We start from the raw sequence: 27,322 nt of genomic DNA on the forward strand, positions 1-27,322 counted from the left end.
TCTTGTTAGCGACCAATCAGCGGCCTTTATTCTGCTGCAAGTCAACTGGAATCGAACCAGCAACTTTTGGAGGCCAGATATTTTTGCGGGATACTGCATTCACCTCTGCCATGTTGCCATGACAACAGTGGTCATTGCTGGGAGCTGATTGGCTGTGGTTCGCTGTTCAGAGAGACTGAATGTGTGTTTTCTTTTTACTGACACACACACACACACACACACACACACACACACACACACACACACACACAAACACACATAAACACACACATACAAGTCCTGTCAAATGCAATATGAAGATGATTGGTCAATTTAAAATCACTCAGTGGAGCATGATGGGAAATTTCTGCTGCCTCAGAACTGGGCCAGCAGACATGTTTCTGTCTTTAAGTGTTTTATCAAATGACTCGATCCGTCGAAACGATGTCAGGGTCTGAAGAAAAACACTGTTTACATTTGTATGAATGTGTTTTTAATCAATCATCTTCTGAGAGTGTGATTTCACTTCAATACAGTCAGCATTTAATCACAGAGGCATCAAACACATTTCGATTTCGGATAAAAGAACAAATGAATCATCAGGATATTGTTTGTTTGCTGATTGAAGTCAGGTGTCTTTTTGGTTTGGTTTGTGACCGACAGAAGGTCTGACAGAAGGTCTGCTGGACCTGACCTGACTGGAAATGGTTCTCCTCGTCTTCACGTTTTTCATGTGTCTCCCTCATTAAAAAAAAAACTCCTTTTCAAATTAAAACAGAAACTGAAAACAACGGCAAATGCTATAAATTATCTGTTGATTTGCAGGCAGAAGTTTTTGAGTCATATGTCTTTTCTCAGTAACCTAAAGAGGAAGACGATGAAATGTGGATTTATTCTGGTGAACGTCGGTTTGTGTTCATGTTTTGATGCTGAAGCTCAGTTTGTCAGTTTACTCTTCGTCAGGATTGATTTGTCTTCAATTTTCACCACACTGTTAAAGATCCAAGTAGACCGCCAGGTGTCCAAGTAGAGACGAACAGACTGCCAGGTGTCCAAATAGAGACTGCCAGACTGCCAGGTGTCCAAGTAGAGACTGCCAGACTGCCAGGTGTCCAAGTAGAGACGGACAGACTGCCAGGTGTCCAAATAGAGACTGCCAGACTGCCAGGTGTCCAAATAGAGACTGCCAGACTGCCAGGTGTCCAAGTAGAGACTGCCAGACTGCCAGGTGTCCAAGTAGAGACGGACAGACTGCCAGGTGTCCAAGTAGAGACTGCCAGACTGCCAGATGTCCAAATAGAGACTGACAGACTGCCAGGTGTCCAAATAGAGACTGCCAGACTGCCAGGTGTCCAAGTAAAGACGGACAGACTGCCAGTTGTCCAAATAGAGACGGACAGACTGCCAGGTGTCCAAATAGAGACTGACAGACTGCTAGGTGTCCAAATAGAGACTGACAGACTGCCAGGTTTCAAAGTAGAGATCGACAGACTGCCAGGTGTCCAAGTAGAGACCGACAGACTGCCAGGTGTCCAAATAGAGACTGACAGACTGACAGGTGTCCAAATAGAGACGGACAGACTGCCAGGTGTCCAAGTAGAGACGGACAGACTGCCAGGTGTCCCAGTAGAGATCGACAGACTGCCAGGTGTCCAAATAGAGACCGACAGACTGCCAGGTGTCCAAATAGAGACCGACAGACTGTCAGGTGTCAAAGTAGAGACTGACAGACCACCAGGGGTCCAAGTAGAGACCGACATAGACATTGTAACAGACTCCAGTGAGTGTGTTATTTCATATTTCGATTTCTTAATTTGTTTTTTGTGAATCTGGAGACATCCAAATAGACGCATCACAACAGCAGTTCTGTGTGTGTGTGGTTGTGTATTTGTGTGTTGCAACTGTAGAGATGTTCTTGGCAGCAGTTGTCGACACACAGAGACACATGTGGGCGTTCAGCAGCTGAGATCTGTGACTGACGGCCTGCTTTCATCACACTCGTTGTTTGTTTGTGTTTTGTGTGCTGGCTGTTGCTTTTTGTTGTTTGTGTATTTTGTGTGTGTGTATGCTGTGTGTCTTTGTGTTTGTATGTGTATTGTGTGTGTGTCGGCTTTCACTAGCATCACATTGTTATTATTAGTCTTGATTGATTAGTCCTAGTTATAGATTTAGCATCACATTGTTATTATTAGTATTTTATTGATCAGCACTAGTTATAGATTTAGTGTTACATTGTTATAATAAGTATTTATTGATCAGCACTAGTTATAGATTTAGCATCACATTGTTATTATAAGTATGTATTGATTAGCACTAGTTATAGATTTAGCATCACATTGTTATTATTAGTATTTTATTGATCAGCACTAGTTATAGATTTAGCATCACATTGTTGATGTGCTGCCTCAGGATAATTTCAGTTTCCTCTCTCATACATTTATGAAGAAAACTGAGGAACAAAGTTTCTGTGCTGAACAGGAAGTGATTAAAGATGTCTGTAGATATTATTTACTATTTATGGATGAAGAAGCAAAAAGCCTCCTGTGTGGATGTGTGAAGGCAGAACTAACCAATCACTGATGACGATGGTCCTTCTGTCAGTCTCAATGCATCTTCATCAAGTCTGTTTGTTGTTATTTATAATTATTATAGTGTTAATATAATATAATAATAATATAATACAGTGATAGTATAATAATTGGTTCCTGACTGGTCAGTACTGAAATATTGTCATGCTCCTGAACAGCCGGTGCTGCTGTCTGTATTCATGTAACTTTAAAATTGTGTAATGATGAAGAAGCGCTTTAGACTAATGTCTCGTGTAACATTTCTGAATCCTCACTGTACTGCATTTGTATTCCTCCATGCTGAGACGGCAGCAGCCAGGGACAATATGTTTATTGTAGACATTTCAGGCTACTTTTACAACATAAATATAACCACATGACATCAAAAACACACATTTCATTGGTTCCCGGGACCTCATTGGAAACCTATTAACATCACTGCAGTAGTGTCAATAAGTATTGGTACATAATGATGGATATCACTGTGTTATGTTGTGGTGAATGTTACTCTGAGTAAATTTGGCCTGGAGGTCATTCTAATGGGGCTTGATGTTGTCAACATGAGCAGAGCGTCCTGCTACAATGCTCATCTTTACACAGATGTTCTATTGTTGCTGTGACGCTGCTGCTGTCTACAGATTTAGGTCAGAATTTCCTGAAAGGAGCACAGCTGTGTGGAGGCGGACTGATCTGCCAACATGTCCATGATATACATGAACACACACAGAAATGCATTGAAACAGAACAATACGAGAAAACATATGGAACAGAGTCAACTTCTGATACTTTGCTGCCTCACTGTGATCTGTTCTTCAACACAAACTAACACAACATGGTGTTAGTGCATCCTCTTTGCTATGAAGACTATGATGAATATAAATACGCTATGATAAGTATATATTCATCTGTGCAACACTCATGGCCTCATTTGCACTTATCTTTCTTGGTTTATATCTTTCATGGGAGCTCATGGTGATTCTATTAAGTTTTGGACTCAATAGAAAACCACAAGATGAAAGTAACATCATACACTGAGGATACTCTCAGTATTAGAGACTATAGATCATCTCACTATTTGCTTATTTATTTATTGATGATGTTGGATTTAATGTGATTAATGGAATGATGATCAGCTGTGATAGAAGGAATAAGTGAGCCTCAGTTCAGTCTTTGTTTGATTTATTTGTTGGATAGTTCTGCGCTGTACTGAGGAACAGAGAACAGGACGACCTTCTTACTTCTAGTTCATACTGCAGCCGGTCTAATAAAGTACCTTCTTTTTTTGATAGTTGGGTTCAGGTCCAGGTAGGAACTGATCCAGACTGACATGTTTCTTTGTGTCTCAAGCTCGTATTACAAGACACTCAACAAAGACCAGAGACAAGGAGCCAGAGGACACCAGCTGCTCCTCCTCCTCCTCCTCCTCCTCCCTCCCTCTGCACCTCCTTGCTGTTTCTCCTCTCCACCAGCATCTCCTCACTGCTCCTCCACCAACAGGTGAGTGTGGTTCCCTCTACTCATGAGGTGAGTTCTGCATTTGAAGATACCGCAAAACACCGAAATATGTTTTGTTGTTTTCACTAGTGATGACATAAAAACACAATACAAACACTTCCTGTTTACACGTCACTGTTTGCTGCTTAGTAAAGAATTTGACTTCATGAAAATGATCTCTCGTCTCTGGATCGATATCAGGTTCTAGTTCTGGTTCTGGTTCTAGATGGGGGAGTAAACAGGACTGTGCTGAGTGATTATGAATCAATGAAAGGTTCAATATTACTACAATAATGACTTTATCTGTTTTAAGGACTACTCTTGATAAACACTCTGGGTTGTCACCCTGAGCCTTCCACTCAGCACTTATTGTTTTTGTTTGTTTCTGCACTGTACTTTGGCTCTGCTTCATGCTCTTAGATGCTTGTGTAAACAAGGAGATGTACTTATGACTTCTGGTGACCAGTAGTTCTCTTGATACCTATGTTGAATACACTTATTGTAAGTCGCTTTGGATAAAAGCGTCTGCTAAATGACTGTAATGTAATAATTAGGTCCACTAAGAAACTGGGTCAGATTTGTAGAAATGAGATCCGCTCCATCCAAAGGGGGATGAATGCCTTCTCTCCTAAGCAGAACAGGTTTCCCCCAGAAAGTCTGCCAATGATCTACGAAGCCCACATTGTTTGCTGGACACCACCTCGATGATGACATGCGGCTAAACATTTCATCATTGGTCGGGAGTGAAGTAATCGAGATTGACCGTTTTACTGTTAGAATCATGAAGGTTGGTGGTGAAGCGAGGACTTCTCTGCTTGGATCTATGATTCCTTCAGTCACCCTGTCAGTGTGGGGGGGCAGTGAACAGATGCATCGCTAACTGTTAGCTTAAGTACGGTAGCTAGTGTTAGCAGAACTGAATAGCTTGTAAACAACTGTGTGATTTAGAGGTTTATGAGTGCTTCAGCAGAACTAGTGAAGCTATGAATGTCAGCAGTTAATCAGCCGCTGTAATGGAGGAATTCATGAAATTCACTGCAGTTTTGTTGTAGCTGCATTGTGGGACTTGTAGTTGTATTGTAGTCTTGCTTCTTCTTTCAACAATAAAACTAGCAGGTTTAAACTCATCACAACAGGAACAACATCCCGCTTCTTCTTTCAACAATTGTTTTGTCCTGAACTCAGTTTATCCTTTCAGCCCAGGAGGTCCAACACCTCACGTCATCTGACACTCTGTTGAGTGTATGTGTTGTGAGACCCACAACAGCCCCAGGTCCTCAGCCACAGCTGCTGAATGTGTGTGTGTGTGTGTGTGTGTGTGTGTGTGTGAGTGTGTGTGTGTGTGTGTGTGTGTGTGTGTGTGTGTGTGTGTGTGTGTGTGTGTGTGTGTTAGTAGCAGTGTTGCAAGTTACTGGTTGGCTGGAACAACTTCCTGAACAGAAGGTACAGCAAGTGAGTTAACTTCAGGGTCAACTCTAGTTTTCAGTCCTACGATGGAGGTTCACTTCTTACCGGTGAGATCACCATGGTAACAGAGCAGGTGATGTAGGTAAAAGCTCCGCCTGCTGACCAATCAGAGCTTGGTTCATTGATCGTCATAATTCACACTGACATATACAGTATATACATTTGTGTATATATATGTATATATATATATATATATATATATATATATATATATATATACGTATATATACATATACAACATATATTATCACTGTTTCATCTAGAGCACATAGCTCTGAATATAGTTACATGTGTGTATTCGGAGAAATTAATATATTGTAGATGTATTCTGATAAGGTGAAGATATTTAAACCTCATTCTGTCTGATGTAACTCAGGCAGTGTGAAACGGACTTTGGATTAACACAGAAAATAAATCAGTATATGTTCTCTCATATATTTATATATATTTATATATGAGATGAGAGAATATAAACTGCTTCTTGATCCATGTGTGTTTTAGTGTGACTTGTGTCTTACAGTCTCCATGAAGCATTACTTTGCTCCGGTTAATGTTTGCTGTTGGTGATGTTGATGAGTTATGGAAAGAAACCTTATCAACACTTTAAATTATGTTTTTATATTCATTGTTTTGTTGCTCCAAAGTCAGTTTCACATCGCCGTGGTAACAGCTGAAAGAATAAGGCCTAAATATACTCACACACCATTAGAATACATCTTAATACACACATGTAGTTATAATCTATTGTCTCGAGATGAAGCAGTGATATTATAAATGTATTAATCTATTACCAGCTGTGCCTCCAGTATGGATTATGTGTTTAACTTGATTTCATAGTTTTTATTCTTTGTTTTTAAAATATGCCGCTCTGCTAACAGCAGACTTGTCCATGTTTGTGATTGGTCGGATGCTGTAAACTCCGCCCCTTTTTGTGAACGTCTCAGTCGGATTGAAAAACTCTGGTTGATTTACTGAGTTGATGACCAGCATCATACGATCGCAGGGTGACATTTATTATGAAATTAATCTATTAATTGTAGAATGTCTAATTTATTTTCTCTGTGGACCAGAATAATGACTTTACATTAAACTCTAGAGCCTTCATCGAGTAGTAATTCATAATACAAAGAGTAATAATTAAGCCTATTTTCAGTCGGAGAAAATGATTTAGGAGATCGTTTTAGTTGCAGTACTAGAAGTGACCACTGGGGAGACAATACTCAGTGATTGAGAATGGGTCTGTATTATCTTCATATGTATATGATACAACATCATAGCATTCATTCAAAAATATATAAGCATAATATATAAGCATCTCTGTACATGCATATTCGAGATGGTCTAAACACATCTGATTATTATCTTTATATAACAGCGAGTGCTTAATGTCGGATTTATGACTCTAAGACAAGAAGAAGAAACATGATGAAAATATCAAAATTCAAACAAAAATAGATATTCATTGCTGCTGAGAAACACAAAAACCTCTTTAATATTAAGTGTTTTTTCTTGGGTTCATCTGCGTCTATGCTGATTAATAAATAAAAAACATAAATGAAACATGAATGAAAAGGTAAAACTGATGTAGCTCTACATTTTTAAATTATAAAAGAAAGTTATGAAGTTCATATTCAGCATATAAACATGGAAACATAATTACAAAAACTCATAAAGACAATCACAGCAGCTTGTTCTCATATTGATCATTGATCTTAATTCTTCTGTTCTTCCGGCTGGAAGAATCCCTCCTCTGCTCCTCGCCCCGATGTTTCTTCTAGTTTTTCCTTTTCTGATGTGAAGATCCAAGGACAGAGGATGTGAGGGTCCGAGGACAGAGGATGTGAGGGTCCGAGGACAGAGGATGTGAGGGTCCGAGGACAGAGGATGTGAGGTTCCGAGGACAGAGGATGTGAGGGTCCGAGGACAGAGGATGTGAGGGTCCGAGGACAGAGGATGTGAGGTTCCGAGGACAGAGGATGTGAGGTTCCGAGGACAGAGGATATAAGGGTCCGAGGACAGAGGATGTGAGGGTCCGAGGACAGAGGATATGAGGGTCCGAGGACAGAGGATGTGAGGATGTGAGGATGTGAGGGAGAGAGGTCTTTAAGAGTCCACATTTAATTATCTTATTTTGTTGCACTGTTGCGTTGTTGTTCACTTTTATTAGGTTATTTTTTATAACTCCTCAATTTACTTTTATTTGATTACATTTCATGACAACTGTTCACATCTTTAATATCTTCTTCTCTCTCCTCTTCATCTACATTCTCTTCCTCATCTTCTCAGCTCGTTGCATCATCAGCTGTTTCCTCTCAGGTGTCTGGGGGACTCTTAATGTGTGTGTGTGTGTGTGTGTGTGTGTGTGTGTGTGTGTGTGTGTGTGTGTGTGTGTGTGTGTGTGTGTGTGTGTGAGATCTATCACAGCCTTCAGCATAATAAACTAATTGGAGGTTTATCCCCGAGGAGCGGATGTACCGACTTTGTGTGTGTTTCTGAGGGTGTTAACCAGTATTGTGAGGACATAACTGTTAACTTGATTTACACATAATTCACAATTCACCACTATAATTCATCCACCTGCCTAACGTTATATATATAATATGTATATAAAGTTCTGCTCATATCAAACACATTCTCACAGAGACAAGGTAAAGAAATAAATAGGATTAGAAAGGGAGGATGAAGAAATTATGTAAAAAAAATAATAGATAGAGACTTCAAATAATAACTAAGCTATCTACTGCTGTGTGTGTGTGTGTGTGTGTGTGTGTGTGTGTGTGTATGTGTGTGTGTGTGTGTGTGTGTGTGTGTGTGTGTGTGTGTGTGTGTGTGTGTGTTAGGATACAGATGAGTCGTCTTTTATATATCGTTTGAAATGAGAGACATATTAGAGAAAGAGGATGAAAGGTACCTTCTTCTTTTCCCATGATGCACCAACATACCTGTCAGTCACCTGCAGCCAGGTGTTGTGTGTGTGTGTGTACTGATATCCTGACTTTCTGAAAGCACTGAATGGATTTCCCATAATGCACCTGGAGTCTGTCTTTCATAACAGCATCCTAGCCTGATATGATATTCTGGATGTAGACATGATGAGATCCTCATTTCATTGATTCATGAAGAAATGCTTTGGAGATCTTTGACTCTATTTCACCTCCGGCACTCCGGCGTCCCCCTGTGGAGGCTTCTGTCTTTCTCTCTTTTATTTGTCCTGCTGAATGATGCTGTCTGTTACAGACCATAATATCCTGTGATGTCTCCGTGGCTACAATTTCCTGAATGTTGAGTTAAATGAAAGAGTGAAGCTGCCACCTTATTGATGTTTCTGTGGTGATATGAGGAGGCATCGTATTGAAGACTTCACATCATCAGCCGATGCTCAACAGGAAGAAGTCCCACAGAAGTTTTTTTCATTTTGCAATTGGCAGGTTTCTGAGAATAATTTTTTTATGTAACTTGATCTCATTATTCTTGAAGTCACTGAATTGATAAATACAAAAACCTTTTTAATATTTAAAATGTTGATTTGTGCAGAGTTAGCATGAAGCCTTTCCTGTGTTTAGATGATTACAATCAGTTTATACATTTTCAAATATTAAACATCCATAATACTATACACATTTTACTCTTTTGATGCCATATTTTGCCTCGTTGCTTTATTTAGCGCACTACGGACTGGAGTAGATCCTTAAATTAGAACCCTTATTTACTGAATCGAGAATACATTTTTAATCTGGAATCGTTTTAAATCGTGATACCAAGAATTAAAATCAAATCGAATCGTGAGATACTGAAAGATGCACAGCACTCGTCTGACTGCAAATTGTAAAACATCCCAAAAAGATGTATTTTTAGGAGTGGAGGAGGAGAGTGAAGGTAGAAAGTGTTTCAGTCATAACTGCAGATGATGCAGATCACACACACACACACACACACACACACACACACACACACACACTCTCTCCCTGTATTTGGTGTGTGTTGCATTTTAATGGGACACTGATTCAATTTATCAGCAAAGAAGAGGAGGAGGAAGAAGAAGATAATCTGTCATTCACCATCACAGGAAGAAGAAACTGTTATCTGTTTCATTAGTTTCATTATGAATCCAGACGTCTCTGTGAGCTCATTCATAAACTAAGCAACCAGACAGTGTCGAAGTAACCTACATGCTTTCAAGTCTGAAAGCAGAAGTGTCAAATGTAAACACTGAAAGCAGTTGTTGTGTCTGTGGATCAGTTAGGTTAGTAACTGTAGTTAGTAGTTGTAGGTATTTATTTTTTCAAACCCTTATTTTACCAAAAAAAATATTATTTTTTGTACAGTTGCAGACAAACGGCACAGAATATATGCCGTAACTCATTTAAGAAATTTGATCCTAAAAATACAACTCAGGGCTGTATACAATGATAGCAATGAATAACAACCAGTCTAGAACAAAAGCAGAAAACACATCAAGTGTTGATCAGTTACGGCTTTGACAGAAGAAACATGCTTTGACCTGGATGTGATTGAGACGAGCTGCACTTCTTAAAGGAGCAGTGTGTGAGGGAAAGGCCTCACCAGAGCCAGTGTTTGGTTTGTCCGTTCTGGGCAACTGTAGAGACATGGTGGTGAGACATGGTGGTGAGACATGGTGGTGAGACATGTTAAACATGGTGGTTAAACATGGTAGTGAGACATGGTGGTGAGACATGGTAGTGAGACATGGTGGTGAGACATGATATTGAGACATGGTGGTCAGACATGGTGGTGAGACATGGTGGTGAGACATGATGGTTAAACATGGTGGTGAGACATGGTGGTGAGACATGGTGGTGAGACATGGTAGTGAGACATGGTGGTGAGACATGGTGGTGAAACATGTTAAACATGGTGGTTAAACATGGTAGTGAGACATGATCGTGAGACATGGTAGTGAGACATGGTGGTGAGACATGATATTGAGACATGGTGGTGAGACATGATGGTGAGACATGGTGGTGAGACATGGTGGTGAGACATGGTGTTGAGACATGGTGGTGAGACATGGTGGTGAGACATGGTGGTGAGACATGGAGGACCTGCTCCATATGAAGACATAATCAGCTCATTCTAATGTAAAATACAATGATGCTTAGTTTCAGGAGATAATCAGAACATAGTTTTGAATATGATATTATATTTCTGTCAATACATCACCCTTAATCCTACACACTGCTCCTTAATTTAAATGAAAGATGAAACACAAACATATCACTATGTGATAATTTGTGATTGAGTTGAAGTTGTGATATCAGAAAGGTGATCTGGTGATTTAAAAGTTCAATTCAAACATGAAGTACAAATCACTAAAATTATAATCTCATCCGGTAGCAGGAGCTTACTGGAAGTGGACGGGACTCAACGTACAGAGGGACAATGAGGTGTGGCCTGTCAATCTAACCAATCAACAGTGTAGATGGGCATGGTCACGACCAATCGTCAGCCTGAGGAGAAGATTGTCTCCGCCCACACAGGTACATTTCATTGCATTCATTCACATGCAGGTGCAGTGACGTTTCATTAGGAGGTGCAGTGACTTTTCATAAGGAGGTGCATTGATAGGTGGCCTGTATTACCTTTCCAGGTGAGTCTGTCTCTCTGTCTGTCTGATGTCTGTCTGTGTTTATCTGTGTGTCTGTCTGTTAGTCTGTCTATTTAACTTATTGAAATAATTGTTTTGCTCTCTTTCTTCAGGTGATAAAGGAAGTTCATCCGTCCATCTTCTCTTCCCGGTTTTCTTCCAGATTCACTCTGCTGGCAAACTACAGACACAGACACAGTAAGACCCGTCCACATGTCTGTTTGTCCGTCTATCTGTGGTTGAATGCTCATGTTAATTTGTTGACACTCTGACATTAACACAGACGAGACATTTAAGTTGTATTCTAGTGATTTTCCAGATGTCTCCAGGTGTTTGGGAGTTCTACTGCATATGTTTTAAATGTAGAATAACGCCTTGTGTCTTCAGAGGGAGCTGCTGTGTAAAGTCTGATGAATGTCCTCAAATTATGTCAGTGTTATTTAAAACAATGTTCAAAAAGAAGTGAGTTTACCTGCTGATCTCTGCTGCAGGCTTCATTATGTGCTACTTTCACAACACAATACAATTCAACCACACAACTGAGGGAGCGGTGCATTGACGGTAAAGACAAATGCATAAAATATACAGCATCTCTGGTTCTGCTGCATTCACTGTGATCCTTTACAGAACTCCTTATTGTGAGTCTGACTGTGACATCTGAAGTCTGTACAGGACTCCTTCAGAAGTTTAAACTGTTGATAATAAACTCATCAGGACTCATTTGCATTAGAAACAGAACCAGGTCCGCTGTGTCATCAGTTTGTAAGGGTAATATCATGTTAACTAGGGTCATGTTAGTCTGCAGAGTAAACAGAGTCTCATCTGACTTCAAGATTCTGTCAGAGATGGTTTCTGACATCACAGTCACATGACCATGTGTCTGCTGCCACAATGTTTCACCTTCACACAGAGAATCCCATTTAGCCGCAGGAACTCTCTTCATTTGTCACATTGTATCAGTTTATTTTTTATTCCCACGGAAACTCAGAGAAACATCGTAACCAAAGAGTTTATGCAGTGAAAATACAGAGGTTTGATTCTTGATTCAAATTTGACTTGGGACCACAGTCGAAAAAAAGCACTTTTGCTGTTACCTTGATGTTACCCTGATGTTTCTCTGCTGTTACCCTGATGTTGCATTGCTGTTACCCTGATGTTACCCTGATGTTTCTCTGCTGTTACCCTGATGTTACATTGCTGTTACTCTGATGTTACACTGCTGTTACCCTGCTGTTACCCTGATGTTACCCTGATGTTTCTCTGCTGTTTCTCTGCTGTTACCCTGATGTTACACTGCTGTTACCCTGATGTTACCCTGATGTTTCTCTGCTGTTACCCTGGTGTTACCCCGATGTTACACTGCTGTTACCCTGATGTTACCCTGATGTTACACTGCTGTTACCCTGATGTTACACTGCTGTTACCCTGATGTTACCCTGATGTTACACTGCTGTTACCCTGATGTTACCCTGGTGTTACACCGCTGTTACCCTGATGTTACCCTGATGTTACCCTGATGTTACCCTGCTGTTACCCTGATGTTACCCTGATGTTACACTGCTGTTACCTTGATGTTTCTCTGCTGTTACCCTGATGTTACCCTGATGTTACACTGTTACACTGATGTTACCCTGATGTTATACTAATGTTACCCCGATGTTTCTCTGCTGTTACCCTGATGTTTTTCTGCTGTTACCCTGATGTTTCTCTGCTGTTACCCTGATGTTTTTCTGCTGTTACCCTGATGTTTCTCTGCTGTTACCCTGATGTTTTTCTGCTGTTACCCTGATGTTTCTCTGCTGTTACCCTGATGTTACCCTGATGTTACACTGTTACCCTGATGTTACACTACTGTTACCCTGATGTTACACTGCTGTTACCCTGATGTTTCTCTGCTGTTACCCTGATGTTACTCTGCTGTTACCCTGATGTTACCCTGATGTTACACTGCTGTTACCCTGATGTTACCCTGATGTTTCTCTGATGTTACCCTGATGTTACACTGCTGTTACCCTGATGTTACCCTGATGTTTCTCTGCTGTTACCCTGATGTTATTCTGCTGTACACTGCTTTGCTGGAGGAGGAGCCCTTGAGGCTGTACAGTGGTGTGGTGGCTAACACTGTTTGATCCAAAGTCCCACCGTCCAAAGTCAGGCAGCTTAGCTTAACTGACTCTAAATGGCCAACAGTGTGAATGGTTGTCTGTCTCTATGTGTCAGTCCTGTTGTAGCCTGTCAGCTGGGATCAGCTCCTGCCCCCCCACGCGACCCTGAACAGGACAAGCGGTTATGGATAATGGATGGATGGATGTTCTGTGATTGAACTCGGGCCAACTGCCTAACTGCTAGTTTTTTGCTAGTTATCTAACTGCGCTTATGATTCCAGCTGTAATTGTTGGAGTTTAATGTTCAGTTGAGATGATGGAGTTGAGTTCATCTGATTAGTGACTGAATAATTATCTTTAAAACTGTCTTAGTTTGCTGTATGTTTAAAGGTTTAAAGCGTTTGTCTATCTCGGCAGTTTAAATAAAGTTGTATTCTTTTGTGTCCGTCAGAGAAGCGAGGGATGAATGGAGGTCAAGTTTGTTATCGAGGAGCGTTACTGCTGAGGAGGAGAACAATGAACGACAACAAACAGGTAAATTACTGCTTAAAACCGTTCTCAGATCAGATTTAGTTTTACATGTGTGTTGTGTGCGTGTGTGTGTGTGTGTGTGTGTGTGTGTGTGTCTGTTGCAGTGTGTTGGTGTGTCTATAGACAGAGAAGAGCAGGAAGACGAGGAGGAGAGAAGTGAAGGAGGAAGAAAAGACAAACGTCCTGTCGCCTCCACACCTGTCCCAGGGTCGCCATGGTAAATGCTGCTCTGTTACACACACACACACACACACACACACACACACACATACACACACACACACACACACACATACTGTACAGTTTAATGCTATTGATGACTATTAATTAATTAATTCTAATTGAACTAGTCTCCTTCACAGTGTTACCATGACTACCATGAACAGATCCAGACCAATTCTGTCCGTCTATCCGTCCGTCCGTCCGTCCGTTTGTCTGTCCGTCTGTCTTGCATGTCTTGTCTGTCTTTTCCTAAACCTGACCTGAAGTGGGTTTGTTGCCTGAACTTAAACTTCCTGTGAAGACAGAAGTTTATTTTGGGGGAACGTAGAGCGTCACAGTTTAAAGCTCAGGACCAAGCTGCTGGATTTGAAGCTGTGCTGTGAGAATATGTCCTGAACAATTTATCCAGCACGTTTTCACACTTGACTCGTGTGTGTGTGTTCAGGTGTGTGGTGTGGACCGGAGATGACCGGATCTTCTTCTTCAATCCCACAATTCACCTGTCTGTCTGGGAAAGACCAGGCGAGCTGATTGGTCGAGACATCAGCCGCATTATCGAGGACCCACCCCACAAGAGGAAGAAGACAACACCTGCCGGTCTGTCACTTCACCTGTCTGTTATCTCAAACTTAATTCAAGTTCAAACTTAAATCTTTATTAGTCATGTGCATGTTAACACAAGGTCAACGATACAATGAATTGTACCAGGCACCGCTGGTTAAAGAGAGTTTCCAGTTTGTGCTCTGTAGAGAGTTGCAGTTGTGGGCGCAGCAGTCCAGTACCAAACCTTCATGCAGTCCGTCAGCACACTCTTGTGGTGCACCTGTAGAGGTTTGTGAGGATGCTCAACAGTATGTGAAGGGTCCAGGAGAGGTCCTCTGTGGAAGTTGAAGCCTCAGCATCACCAATGTGCTGAAGTTGAGAGAGAGGTTATTGTGTGTAGTGTCTCCACCTCCTGTCAGTCAGCCATCTCATCGTTGTCCCTGATGAGGACCAGGATGGTTTAAGCTGAATCATGACATCTGAGCTATATCTGCAGAGGTGAGAGAGCAGTGAGTACAGGGCTGAGCACACATCCCTTTGATGCGGCCATGTTCAGGATCAATGAGGAGGAGGTGTGGCTACCAATTCTTACTACCTGGGCCCTCCTTGTCAGGAAGTTTTATATCCAGCTGCAGATGGAGGCCTCCAGTCCGAGATCGGTGAGCTAGAGACAACTTTTGAGGGAAGAGTTGTTTTCAATGAAGAGCATTCTCACATATGTATTCCATTGTTCCAGGTGGGTGAGAACAGTGTCATCCGTGGGCCTGTTTGGTCTGTACGGAAACTGAAGAAGGTCCAGGGTGGAAGAGAGGAGCAGATATGGCATTTGACTAGTTGTTTAAGAAGTTCATGATGACTAATATCAGTGCGACAGGGCTATAGTCGTTTAAACAGGAGGCCACTGGTTTCTTGGACACAGGAACAATGAAGGGGGTGGGACCACGGACTGACTCAGGGACCAGGTTGAAGATGGCAGTTGATCAGTGTACAACCTGACAACAAGGTCTGGAATACCGTGCGGCCCACAAGAAATATGAAGTTTGACCCTTTTGAAGGACTGCCTCTCGTCAGCTGTTTCAAAGGTCAGTGTGGCCGCCCCGCCCCCCCAACAACCTGTGGACTTATGGGGAGTAATGTGTTGTACGCATCGAACCAATGAAAAAGGTGCTGAGCTTGTCCATGAGCTGAACACTGGCTTTGTTTTTCCTTTGTAGTCTGTGATACAGAGTAATCCACTCCGTATATCTGTGTTCAGAGCTGCAAGAGTGTAGTTATTATAACACTTTATAATAACTACACGCTATGAAGCATTAGTTAAGTATGAGTAAACACTTTTGTAAAGCATTGTTCCTACATTAACAATCATTACTATGCAATTCATAACAACAGTTATACATGTTTTATTCTTGAATAATAAGCTTGTCTATTATGTGTTTCGTGATTGTGTTTTCATACTTTATAAATATAGATTCAGGTAGTTACTAGTCGTTAGTTAAGTATGTTATGTGACCTCATCTAAAGTGAGGACTATCTATGCTTTACAAAGCATTTATAAATGACATTGAAAGGCCATCAGTGCCTCAAAACCCACAAAAGTCTCAGTTATCTTCTAAAGAGAAAAGGCAAATAGACAAAACACAAAGTGATCAAGAACATGTCAATATTTATTACAAGACGCAAACAATGTACTGTAAATACAAACCTCTCAGCCATTCATTCGTGTACATTACATTACATTACAGTCATTTAGCACAGTGATTCTCAACTGGTGGGTCACGACCCACCAGTTGAGAATCTGCTGAGAACAGGACCCGTTTTCATTGGGTCGCAGGCCTTTTGCCTGAGAAAAAAAGAAAAGAAAAAAAACAATCCTGTGCTTTTATTTTGAAGGCGATTTTTTAATGCAGCAGAGTTATTCACGCTCCTTAACAGTATTTGGCGTTAATGCCTTGTAATGCTAATAGACACCCATTTCACAGTATAGAAGAACAGCCACAAAGTTTGTTTTCATGCTAAGTGAGCTAAGTGAGCAAAACAGACCAGTTGAGAACCACTGAGAGCAGACGCTTTTATCCAAAGCGACTTACAATAAGTGCATTCAACATAGGTATTCAAGAGAACTACTAGTCACCAGAAGTCATAAGAGCATCTCCTTTTGTAAACAAGCATCTAAGAGCAGAAACCAGAGCAAAGTACAGTGCAAAAACAAACTAGTATGAATACAATAAGTACAATAAGTGGAAGGCTCAGGGTAGTACTTCTTGAAGAGGTGAGTCTTCAGCCTGATGAAAGATGGGCAGCGACTCTGCTGTCCTGACGTCAGTGGGGAGTTCATTCCACCACTGTGGAACCAGGACAGAAAACAGACGTGACCGGGTTGATCGGCCACAGGGACCTCTGAGCGACGGGGCAACCAATCGCCCCGAGGCAGCAGAGCGAAGTGGTCGGGCGGGGGTGTGGGGCTTGACCGTGGCCTGGAGATACGAAGGAGCTGTTCCTTTCACTGCCCTGTAGGCTAGCACCAGAGTCTTAAACTGGATGAGCTCTTACAGGGAGCCAGTGTAGAGAACGGAGAAAGGAAGTTGTGTGGGAGAACTTGGGGCGATTGAACACCAGACGAGCTGCAGCTTTCTGGACAAGCTCCAGAGGTCTGATGGCCGACGCCGGGGCTCCGGCGAGTAGAGAGTGTCAGTAGTCCAGACGGGAGATGACAAGAGCCTGGATGAGAACCTGCGCCGTCTCGTCAGTCAGGAAGAGGAGAATCCTCCTGATGTTGTAGAGCAGGAATCTGCAGGAGCGTGTGATGGATGAAATGTTTGCTGAGAATGACAGTTGGTCATTCAGGGTCACACCCAGGTTCCTCGCAGTCCGAGTTGGCGTCACCACGGTATCATCAATGGTGATGGACAGGTCCCGGTGCGGACAACCCTTCCCCGGGAGGAACAGTAGCTCAGTTTTATCCAGGTTGAGCTTCAGGTGGTGTTTCACCATCCATTTCGAGATGTCAGCCAAGCACGAGTGTCACCGGGGGGGAAATTAATTTACATGAATGAATGGCTGAGAGGTTTGTATTTACAGTACATTGTTTGCATCTTGTAATAAATATTGACATGTTCTTGATCACTTTGTGTTTTATCTTTTTGCCTTTTCTGTTTAGAAGAACTGAGACTTTTGTGGGTTTTGAGGCACTGATGGCCTTTTAATGTCAATTATAAATGTTTAGTAAGACATAGATAGTCCTCACTTTAGATGAGGTCACACAAAATACTTAACTAATGACTAGTAACTACCTGAATCTATATTTATAAAGTATGAAAACACAATCACGAAACACATAATAGACCAGCTTATTAATAAAGAATAAAACATTTATAACTGTTATAAATTGCACACTAATGAGTGTTAATGTAGGAACAATGCTTTACAAATGATGAATTAAGTGTTTACTCATACTTAACTAATGCTTCATAGCGTGTAGTTATTATAAAGTGTTGCCCTCTGGAGTCTCTCTTAGCATTCCTCGTGGACTTCTGGAAGTCATATCTGGCTGCTTTGTCTGCATCAGAGTTCCTGAGTTTCTGATTTGAGTAAGAGCGGTTTCATTTGGAATAACACCGTCGATGGGGGCGGTTGTCGCTCAGAGGTAGAGTTGTCCACTAATTGGAATATCGGCAATTCAATCACTGGCTCCAACCGGCATGTCGAAGTGTCCTTGGACAAGATAATGAACTGCTCCTGAAGGCTGCGCCATTGGTGTGTGAATGAGCATTTAGATTAGATTAATTGATGTCATCATCAGCTGCGTCCTCAAACATCAGCTTGTAAGTTGCCTCAAAGTCCTGTAAGACCTCATCAGCCTCTTTGTTCCATTTGGAAGTGACCTTAGAAACCCTCTTTCCCTGTTTCTGCCTGGATGCAGGCAGCAGTAGGATGGAGCAGTGATGTGCCTGAGTCCTTCAATCTGTCTTGTTGGAAGATGGAGAAACCCTCTGAAGTGCTGGCACAGTCGGGCATGCTGGCCTCCAGCCACGTTTCAGTGAACACGAGTACACAACAGCTCCTAATGTCAGCTCCTTATAGCAGAATGTGCAGAGGAGGTTTGGTTTTACCTCGTTGAGTTCTACAGAGCCCCGACCACAACAAGACTCTGTCAGTTCATTTGCAGGGTCAGGTCGTTAATGGGGCTTGTTGTTGGTGATCTGTATGAAGTCCCTCCACATCATTTAAGTACTTACATACTCATCTCACCTGTTTGGTGAGTTATCCAATAACAATAATATACTCTTTTATATGTTGTTCAGTAATTATAAGTAAGAGCAAACATTTCGCACAGTACTTATAAACCTGTTGTCTATCTCTGACAGACAGCAGCTCCTGCTGTTCATTACTTGGTGTCCATGGTAACGATGAAGATAAAGATGATGAACATGAACACAACTCCAAAAGGAACAGGTGAGTCTGATTGAGTTAATCAGAGAGCAGAATAGAGACACGACCAAAGGTCAAAAGGATTCTGACCTGCTGATGTCAGAGCTCACTGAAGTCATTGGTTACACTTTCTCAGTTACTCCACAAAATAACCACACCTGTCTGTCTGACTGTCTCTGTCTCTTTCTCTAGAATAGAAGAACCTATGTCTCTTCTCCCTCGTCCAGGAGAAGTTAAACTCCTCCCCCTGGAGCTTCGTATCGCTCATTTTAGAGAAATGATGCTCGAAAGAGGGGTAATACACAACAACTTATTTGTATACATAAATATTAGCGCTGGGCAACGATTACAGTTTGGAATCGTGATGAATTGTGATTAATCTCAGAAAATGATGCGCAAAATTCAATAATGAATTAAAAAGTAGTGTATTGCACACTTATTTTAAAAGTACTGCTGTATGAACAAAAGTACAATAACATTTGGTTTGAATCACTTTAAACAGATCAGGTTCTTTTTAACAGCAGTGTTCTTCACACAGTATCAGTTATATTTCTACTATCTGTGCTCAGTGTGACTTTATTTAAACGTTCCACTGCTGTGCAACATGAATACAATGTTCCACACGTTTCATCAAAATGTGTGTCTTCTGTTTTCATACAGTCAGAGCATGTGAACGCAGCTCCCACTGTTCATCAACATAATGCACCGTAACTCAGAGGTGACGACGGTTACCCAGCGATGTCCGGTAGTCTCCGGTGAGAGCGACGGCCGGTGCGCGTTGTGACTCTTTTGTAGTCCTCTCCTCTTTGTACGACTCGTGTGTTCTTCTGGTGATGGTGCGTCTGGAGGGAGGCTCCTACGTGACGTCATTCATGATCCTGAGAACGTTCCTCAGACCGACGTCTTCTCAACACTAGTCGCCCTGCAGTTTGTATCTCTCCACTTCTCTGTGGCGTCTGTTAGCTCGTCTTCAGTTTGTCTCTACTTCTCCACACGCTGCATCAACGTAGTGATGAAGACTCCTCCACACGCTGCATCAACGTCGTGATGACGACTCCTCCACACGCTGCATCAACGTAGTGATGAAGACTCCTCCACACACTGCACCAACGTAGTGATGAAGACTCCTCCACCGCTGCATCAAAGTAGTGATGAAGACTCCTCCACACGCTGCATCAATGTAGTGATGAAGACTCCTCCACACACTGCACCAACGTAGTGATGAAGACTCCTCCACCGCTGCATCAAAGTAGTGATGAAGACTCCTCCACCGCTAGTTTGGTGATTTACCGACATCAACATCAATGTATTGCATTTAAAAAAAACTGCGTTAATGCGCGATAAAATAATTGTCGGCGTTCATTAATTAATGTGTTAACGCGATAATAACACGTTAACTCGCCCAGCACTAATAAATATATAAATAAACAAATATATGTTCATGAAATTACGTTACGGGGATGGAGAACTATACACACACTCAATTACATTTTTATTCAAATTAGCCCAGTTGATTTTCTGCTTCTTCCTGCACTGTGATATCATTTGAATTCATCTCTTTTATGTTTGTGTATTATTTTAATTGTGAAAATGAAACATCATAACATATCAACCTATCTCATGACACGTTTCACTAAGAGCAGGTCTACACTGTACAGAGACCCAACAGCAGGCCCTTGGTGTTCCCACAGATACACCATCTATCATAATACAGCTTCCACTGCAGCATTTTTGTTCGGAGTTGGCGCGGTTAACTATGTCTCTGTAAATCACATAATGTTACACTCACGGTATTCCATCTGATTTTGGGTCACTGCCGATAACACGTCAATCTTATTGGGGAGAGATCTCACATTCCCGATGATGATCGAGGGGACCACCGGTTTGGACCGTCTCCTCCTGGTGTGAAACTGCATTCAACTTTCAGGTTAATATCACCTCTGGTGGGTGTGTGATGGTCCCTGAGGGAGACGAAGAGACAGCACTGGTGCAAAAGCATTCTTTGCACCCTCAGTTGAAATTTGAATAATAAATGCCAAGTGCAAGTCTGTAAGGCAAGGCAAGGCAAGGCAAGTTTATTTGTATAGCACATTTCAACAACAAGGCAATTCAAAGTGCTTCACATAAAACCGTTAAAAGCATCAAAACATAATGCACAAGAAAAGATTTAAATACAATTAAGAACATTCATTGACACATTAAAAACAGTCGTTAAAACACTAAAAAGCTAAAAACAGAATAATAGTTGCAGTGCAGTTTAAGAAATAAAATACAGTAGTAAAATGCAGAAATATCCTTGAATGTGGTTCAATCAAAGGCAGCAGCAAACAGAAAAGTCTTCAGTCTGGATTTAAAGGATCTGAGGGTCTCAGCAGACCTGCAGCTTTCTGGGACTTTGTTCCAGATATGTGGAGCAGAAGAACTGAACGCTGCTTCTCCATTTTAGTTCTGACTCTGGGAACAGAAAGTAAACCGGTCCCAGACGACCTAAGGGGTCGGGATGGTTCATAAGGTAGCAGCAGATCAGAGATGTATTTTGGCCCTAAACCATTCAGTGCTTTATAAACCAACAGCAGGATTTTAAAGTCAGTTCTTTGTTGGACAGGAAGCCAGTGCAAAGACCTTAGAACTGGAGTGATGTGATCCACTTTCTTAGTCTTAGTGAGGACTCGAGCTGCAGCGTTCTGAATTAGCTGCAGCTTTCTGATTGACTTTGTAGGTGCACGGACTGTGTGTGCGTCTCTGTGTGTACCTTCTATTTTGGTATGAGTATGTGCAGCAGTATAAACACAGTTGTGTGAAAGTAATATAATGAGTAAAGTAACAAATTACTTTTGATTCCATTAAAAAGTAAAGTATCAACATTACTTTTCAAGGTGTAAGAGTAAGTTAAAAGTAACTTAACACACTTCCTGAGTATCTTACCCTTCACTTGTTTTGAATACTGAGGACGAGACTAGAAGTACAGAATTACTGCCTTTAAAATGTCTTCTAAAGAAACAATTAGTCCAAGCATTGGTTAAATACCTTGTGCAATAGAGTAATGATCATTCTAGTGAAATAGACATAAATAAATTAGACAATTATTACTGCTGCTTTAAGACAATGTGACAGCACATAAGGGGTCAATGAAAATATGCGACAGACGATATGACGATATTAATATGAAGTAGAAAGATAGACGTTTCAAAGTTCCTCTCAAAGATTTTGGTCCAAATTGGAATGAAAGCCTCACGATGCAAATCTATCGTTCCACCTCATCCCAGAGGAGCTCTATTGTATGGTGATTGTATTTTGGCATATCACGATCCCTCTTCTCAACTCTTCTCCCCTCTTCCTCATTTGCGTCAGGAGCCGTAACGTTATGCTCTTTACGACACATCACGAATCTTCAATCTCACAAGTAATCTAAAACATTTCCACAGATCCTCCAGAACAGACGGTGTGTCTATCAGGGAGAATCTCTGAATCTCTTTCAGTTTGGGCTGAATCATGGTTTTGAGTTTGATATGACCTCCTTGATTAACAAATTCACCCGACATCGTGGCTACTTCTATTTTTAAACTTTCTCTTTTAACTTTAAACTCACAATGTTTTCATGGCAACTCATCACTTCTCGACTTGAAATGACTTTAAATTCAGGAGGATACGTTGGCCTCTAGTGACTGGATGTTTTGTCTTTTTCAAACCCTTATAAAAACCCAGAGACGTACGGCAAGAAACACCACGTAGATCAGCAGTGCCTGAAATACTCACACCAACAATCACATTCAAAGTCTTAAATCACCTTTCTGATACTTGGATTGAACTTCAGCTGATCGTCGTAAAATATATTTATTGAAAGATGTAAAGGAAAATAAATAAATTGATCTCTGTGTGTCCTGAGGTGTCGGCCTTCTCCACCTGGGAAAAGGAGCTCCATAAGATGGTGTTTGATCCTCGATACCTGTTGCTGACCTCAGATCAGAGAAAACAGGTTTGATTGAGCAAATTCTATTAATTTATGTTGTTGTGACTGATGTAAAAACACCTGAGTCACACTTTTATGATGTCACTGTGAGGTTAGTGCTACCTGTGTGTGTGTGTGTGTGTGTGTGTGTGTGTGTGTGTGTGTGTGTGTGTGTGTGTGTGTGTGTGTATGTGTGTGTATGTGTGTGTGTGTGTGTGTGTGTGTGTGTGTGTGTGTGTGTGCGCGCAGGTGTTTGATCAGTTTGTGAAGAGCAGGCTGAAGGACGAGTATAAAGAGAAGAAGAATAAACTGCAGAAAGCCAGAGAAGAGTTCAAACAGCTGCTGGAGGAGGCTAAGATCACCAGCAGGTATCACTCGTTCTTTATTCACCACATCACTCTGTTCTAGTAAAGTCTGACCTGAGACCAGCTCCCCATCTGTAACCAAACGTTACCTCATCAGTAGAGTTTCATGTTGAACAGGATTCAGAGGTTACGTTAGGATTGCAGGACTCCGATGTGTCGCCTGTAGGACTCCGATGTGTCTCCTGTAGGATGTATTCTGTAGCACTCCAATGTGTCTCCTCTAAGACGTCTCTTGTAGCACTCCAATGTGTCTCCTGTAGGATGTATCCTGTAGCACTCCAATGTGTCTCCTCTAAGACGTCTCTTGTAGCACTCCAATGTGTCTCCTGTAGGATGTATCCTGTAGCACTCCGATGTGTCTCGTCTAAGACGTCTCTTGTAGCACTCCAATGTGTTTCAACTAGGATGTATCCTGTAGCACTCTGATGTGTCTCCTGTAGGATGTATTCTGTAGCACTCCAATGTGTCTCCTCTAGGACATATCTTGTAGCACTCCGATGTGTCTCCTGTAGGATGTATCCTGTAGCACTCCAATGTGTCTCCTCTAGGACATATCTTGTAGCACTCCGACGTGTACCCTGTAGCACTCCAATGTGGCTCTTGTAGGACATCTCTTGTAGCACTCCGATGTGTCCCCTGTAGGACTTTGATGTGTCCCCTGTAGGACGAATCAACCTGCTGGTCCAGTTCATGTCTGCGCAGTAGCAACTCTCTAAGCCAATCACGTCACTGAACCCAGCACTCTGAAACAGCTGAGCCAATCGACAAACAACATTTTTTTCATGAAGTCTAATTTACTAAAACACAAAAAATGATTCTGTTATTTTTGTATTTTGTTTGCTCTTGTTCACAAAATCAACAACGAAACAAATGGGATTCTGAGACATTTGGTCTCAGCACAAAGTAGAAGACACACTGCAAAACAAGACAAGTGCTGCAAAACTTGAAAGAACATCTGACTTGTTTCTTCATCTCCAACACAACACCAGAGTATCAAACAGACAAATCTCAGCATCCCCAAAAAATGTTGAAGGGTGCAAAAAATAGTAGAAGTTCAATCTCATTTTGTTTTAGTTTGCAGTTCGGTCTCATTTTGCTGTAGTTTGTAGTTCGGTCTCATTTTGCTGTAGTTTGTAGCTCGGTCTCATTTTGTTGTAGTTTGTAGTTCGGTCTCATTTTGTTTTAGTTTGCAGTTTGGTCTCATTTTGTTTTAGTTTGTAGCTCGGTCTCATTTTGTTTTAGTTTGTAGCTCGGTCTCATTTTGTTTTAGTTTGCAGTTTGGTCTCATTTTGTTTTAGTTTGTAGTTCGGTCTCATTTTGTTGTAGTTTGTAGTTTGATCTCATTTTGTTTTAGTTTGTAGTTCAGTCTCATTTTGTTTTAGTTTGTAGTTCGGTCTCATTTTTTCTCATTTGTCATGTTGTTGGTTTACTGTTTATTATGACACAACATAAATGAACTGCTGTGATTTAACAAACTGAGGCTTTACAACACTAATCGCCCTGTTTCTCTTTAATTTTCTCTGCAGATCGACCTTTAAGGAATTTTGTGCTCATTACCGTGGTGACCAGCGCTTCGATGCCTTCAACAGGAAGAAGGAACAAGAAGTACTCTTTTACCATTACATCACTTCCTTAAAGAAACGAGACAAAGAGAACAGAGCCAGACTGAGGAAGATGAGATGAGACAGCTGTTCTTCAAACTGTCTCAGAACCTTACACAACCATCTAGAACATTTGTAGAACTCATAGAGGACCTTCCACAACCTTCCACAACCTTTACAAAACCTCCTAGGACCTTCTGTTCACCACACTGAACATATCCTGTGCTGACTCAGTGATGAATCCTGGTTTCTAACTGCTGGTTGTGTTGGAGCAACCAGACCAGAACCACAGAAACGAGATGGAACCACAGAAGGCAGACTGGGCCCACATAGATGGAACCACAGAGACCAGGCTGTAACAAGACATAACTAGATTTTGAAAGACATGAGAGGACCAGAAGCAGACTGTTGTGGACTGATGTCATCTGGTCCTGCTGAAATGTTCCAGAACAGGACTGAAAAGATGTGAGCCAAGTGAAACTGGTTAAACTTTTCTACAAAAAGAATTAGAGCAGAAAAAGGACATCTGCTCATTTGTTTGACTGTCTGTTTGTCCCTCTGGCAAATCAATCAATCAATCAATCAATCAATCAATCAATCAATCAATCAATCAATCATTATTGGTACAGCACCTTTCACACAGGTCGGGGTTCTGCTGACCAGTTGATAATAAGACAGAAGTAAAGTAATCATTTGGTGGAGAACATAAAAGACAACAACAAATAAATATAATACTGAAACCAAACCTCGCAACATCTTCAGTAAATTTGTTCATAATAAAAACACATGAATAAATAATAATAAAAACTCATGACATGTTTCAGATGAAAACAACGGAAGTTAGTATCAGTGTTAACGTCTTCATCAGTGTCATTTAAAGAAGCACAACTGAACATATGATTGAACACAAAAACTCTCTAAACACTACAATACCCATGAGCCTCAGCCTCTGTGGCCATGAAGAAGAAGGCGGTCAGAGGTGTGATTAGGCTCGTTCAAGGTGAGCCGGTCCTGATCAGAATCAATCACAATGCATACTGGGTAGATTTGTCTCCGAATTGATCCGACTTTCTCTGGAGTCATCGATGACCTCACGAGATCGAGGCAGCCACAGATTTTAGAGTCACAGACTGCATGACCCAATGCATGATGGGAGATGTTGGCTGTTTCCAGATCAAAGAGCTAATTGGCTCTTAGATTTGACAACAAACACCATGTTTTGTAGAAAGTAGGTTTTTTTTTGTGTATAATTGTAATATTTAACGCTAGATTGTTGGTTTTTAGTCTCATGTTGTGTAACGAAGGTTCTAAATCGATCTAAAAATATATCTTGTGTGGTTGATAATAATAATAATAATATTAATAATAAACTTTATTCATATTACAATTAACACAGACATAAAAAATTGCACATAAACAGATAAATGTGCAGATAAACGCACATTTACATATAAATATATAATAACAAATACATGAATAAATCTGAATGTGGTTTTCGAACTACAAGCAGCCTACAGATCTAACAGGAAGTCACTGTTTCTATGACTTCCTGTTTATTCTTTGAAGGCAGCTGAAAACTGTTCTCGTCCACTTTACAGGACGCAGCTCATCTAGAACGAGCCTTGTGTTTTATCAGGTTAAAAAAAACTGTGAAGCTCTGTGATTGGCCAATTGTCAGCCAATCACAGTCAGAGTTGAGTTGTTGTAGATTTGAGTTTTCATCAAAGAAAGATATTCTTCATTTGTTCATTGTGTGTCTCATGTTGAATATAAACTCTCAGCAACACTGAATTTAAAGACATTAAGGAGACTGTTTCTGCAGGACCCCCCCCCCCCCCCACACACACACACACACACACACACACACACACACACACAGACACACACACACACACGCGTAAACAACAACAACATCGGCTGATCTGAACAGAGTTAACCAGATTCACCCCTTCATGTCCAATAGGTGTTTTTATGTTTGTTATCAAGATGTTGCTGTTGAAAGCCCCGCCCCCTCAACTGTGATTGGACAAATGTTGTGTCCTGATGTTCTAATTGGATGTTTCTACGTGTCCTGACTTCTCATTGGATAGTATGTGTGTTTTGAAATGATCTTTGTGTTGTGACATTTCATTAGCTGTAGTTCATGACGTGTTTTAATTAAACTGGTCCTCAAACACGCTTTTGTTGTTGTGTCTGTTGTTTACAGATGACCTTCTGAACTGTCTCATGAGGAGACAGACAGACAGACAGACTGACAGATGGACTGACAGACAGATGGACAGACAGATGGACTTGTGAGGAAATTAAGTTTAAAAGTATATTAGTATGATTAAAAGCACACCTAAAGAAAGTATAAAATATCACATGTCACAAAATATTCACTTATGGAATGTATAATAGGGTTACAGTATATTCACTTGTAGAGGATAGTATAAGTGTAGCATATATTACTTACAAAAGTGTTAA

At 41.1% G+C, this 27,322-nt stretch overlaps 1 protein-coding gene across 1 annotated transcript; it reads left to right on the top strand.

Moving 5' to 3' along the window:
* Positions 1–979: 979 nt before the first annotated feature.
* Positions 980–27,004, top strand: tcerg1l (transcription elongation regulator 1 like; the record flags this gene model as incomplete). Its single annotated transcript, XM_068718175.1, has 12 exons — positions 980–1,759; positions 3,894–4,043; positions 10,866–11,005; positions 11,226–11,310; positions 13,669–13,751; positions 13,853–13,965; positions 14,416–14,567; positions 18,878–18,965; positions 19,134–19,236; positions 22,828–22,917; positions 23,140–23,258; positions 24,782–27,004. Coding segments are annotated over 12 exons (2,060 nt in total), but the record flags the coding sequence as incomplete, so codon positions are not given.
* Between the last annotated feature and the right edge of the window lie 318 nt (positions 27,005–27,322).

Source organism: Cebidichthys violaceus, unplaced genomic scaffold (genome assembly GCF_023349555.1).
Source record: "Cebidichthys violaceus isolate CVI_PGR_0920_01 unplaced genomic scaffold, fCebVio1.0.p SCAF_221, whole genome shotgun sequence".
In the NCBI taxonomy this organism is placed as follows: Eukaryota; Metazoa; Chordata; class Actinopteri; order Perciformes; family Stichaeidae; genus Cebidichthys; species Cebidichthys violaceus.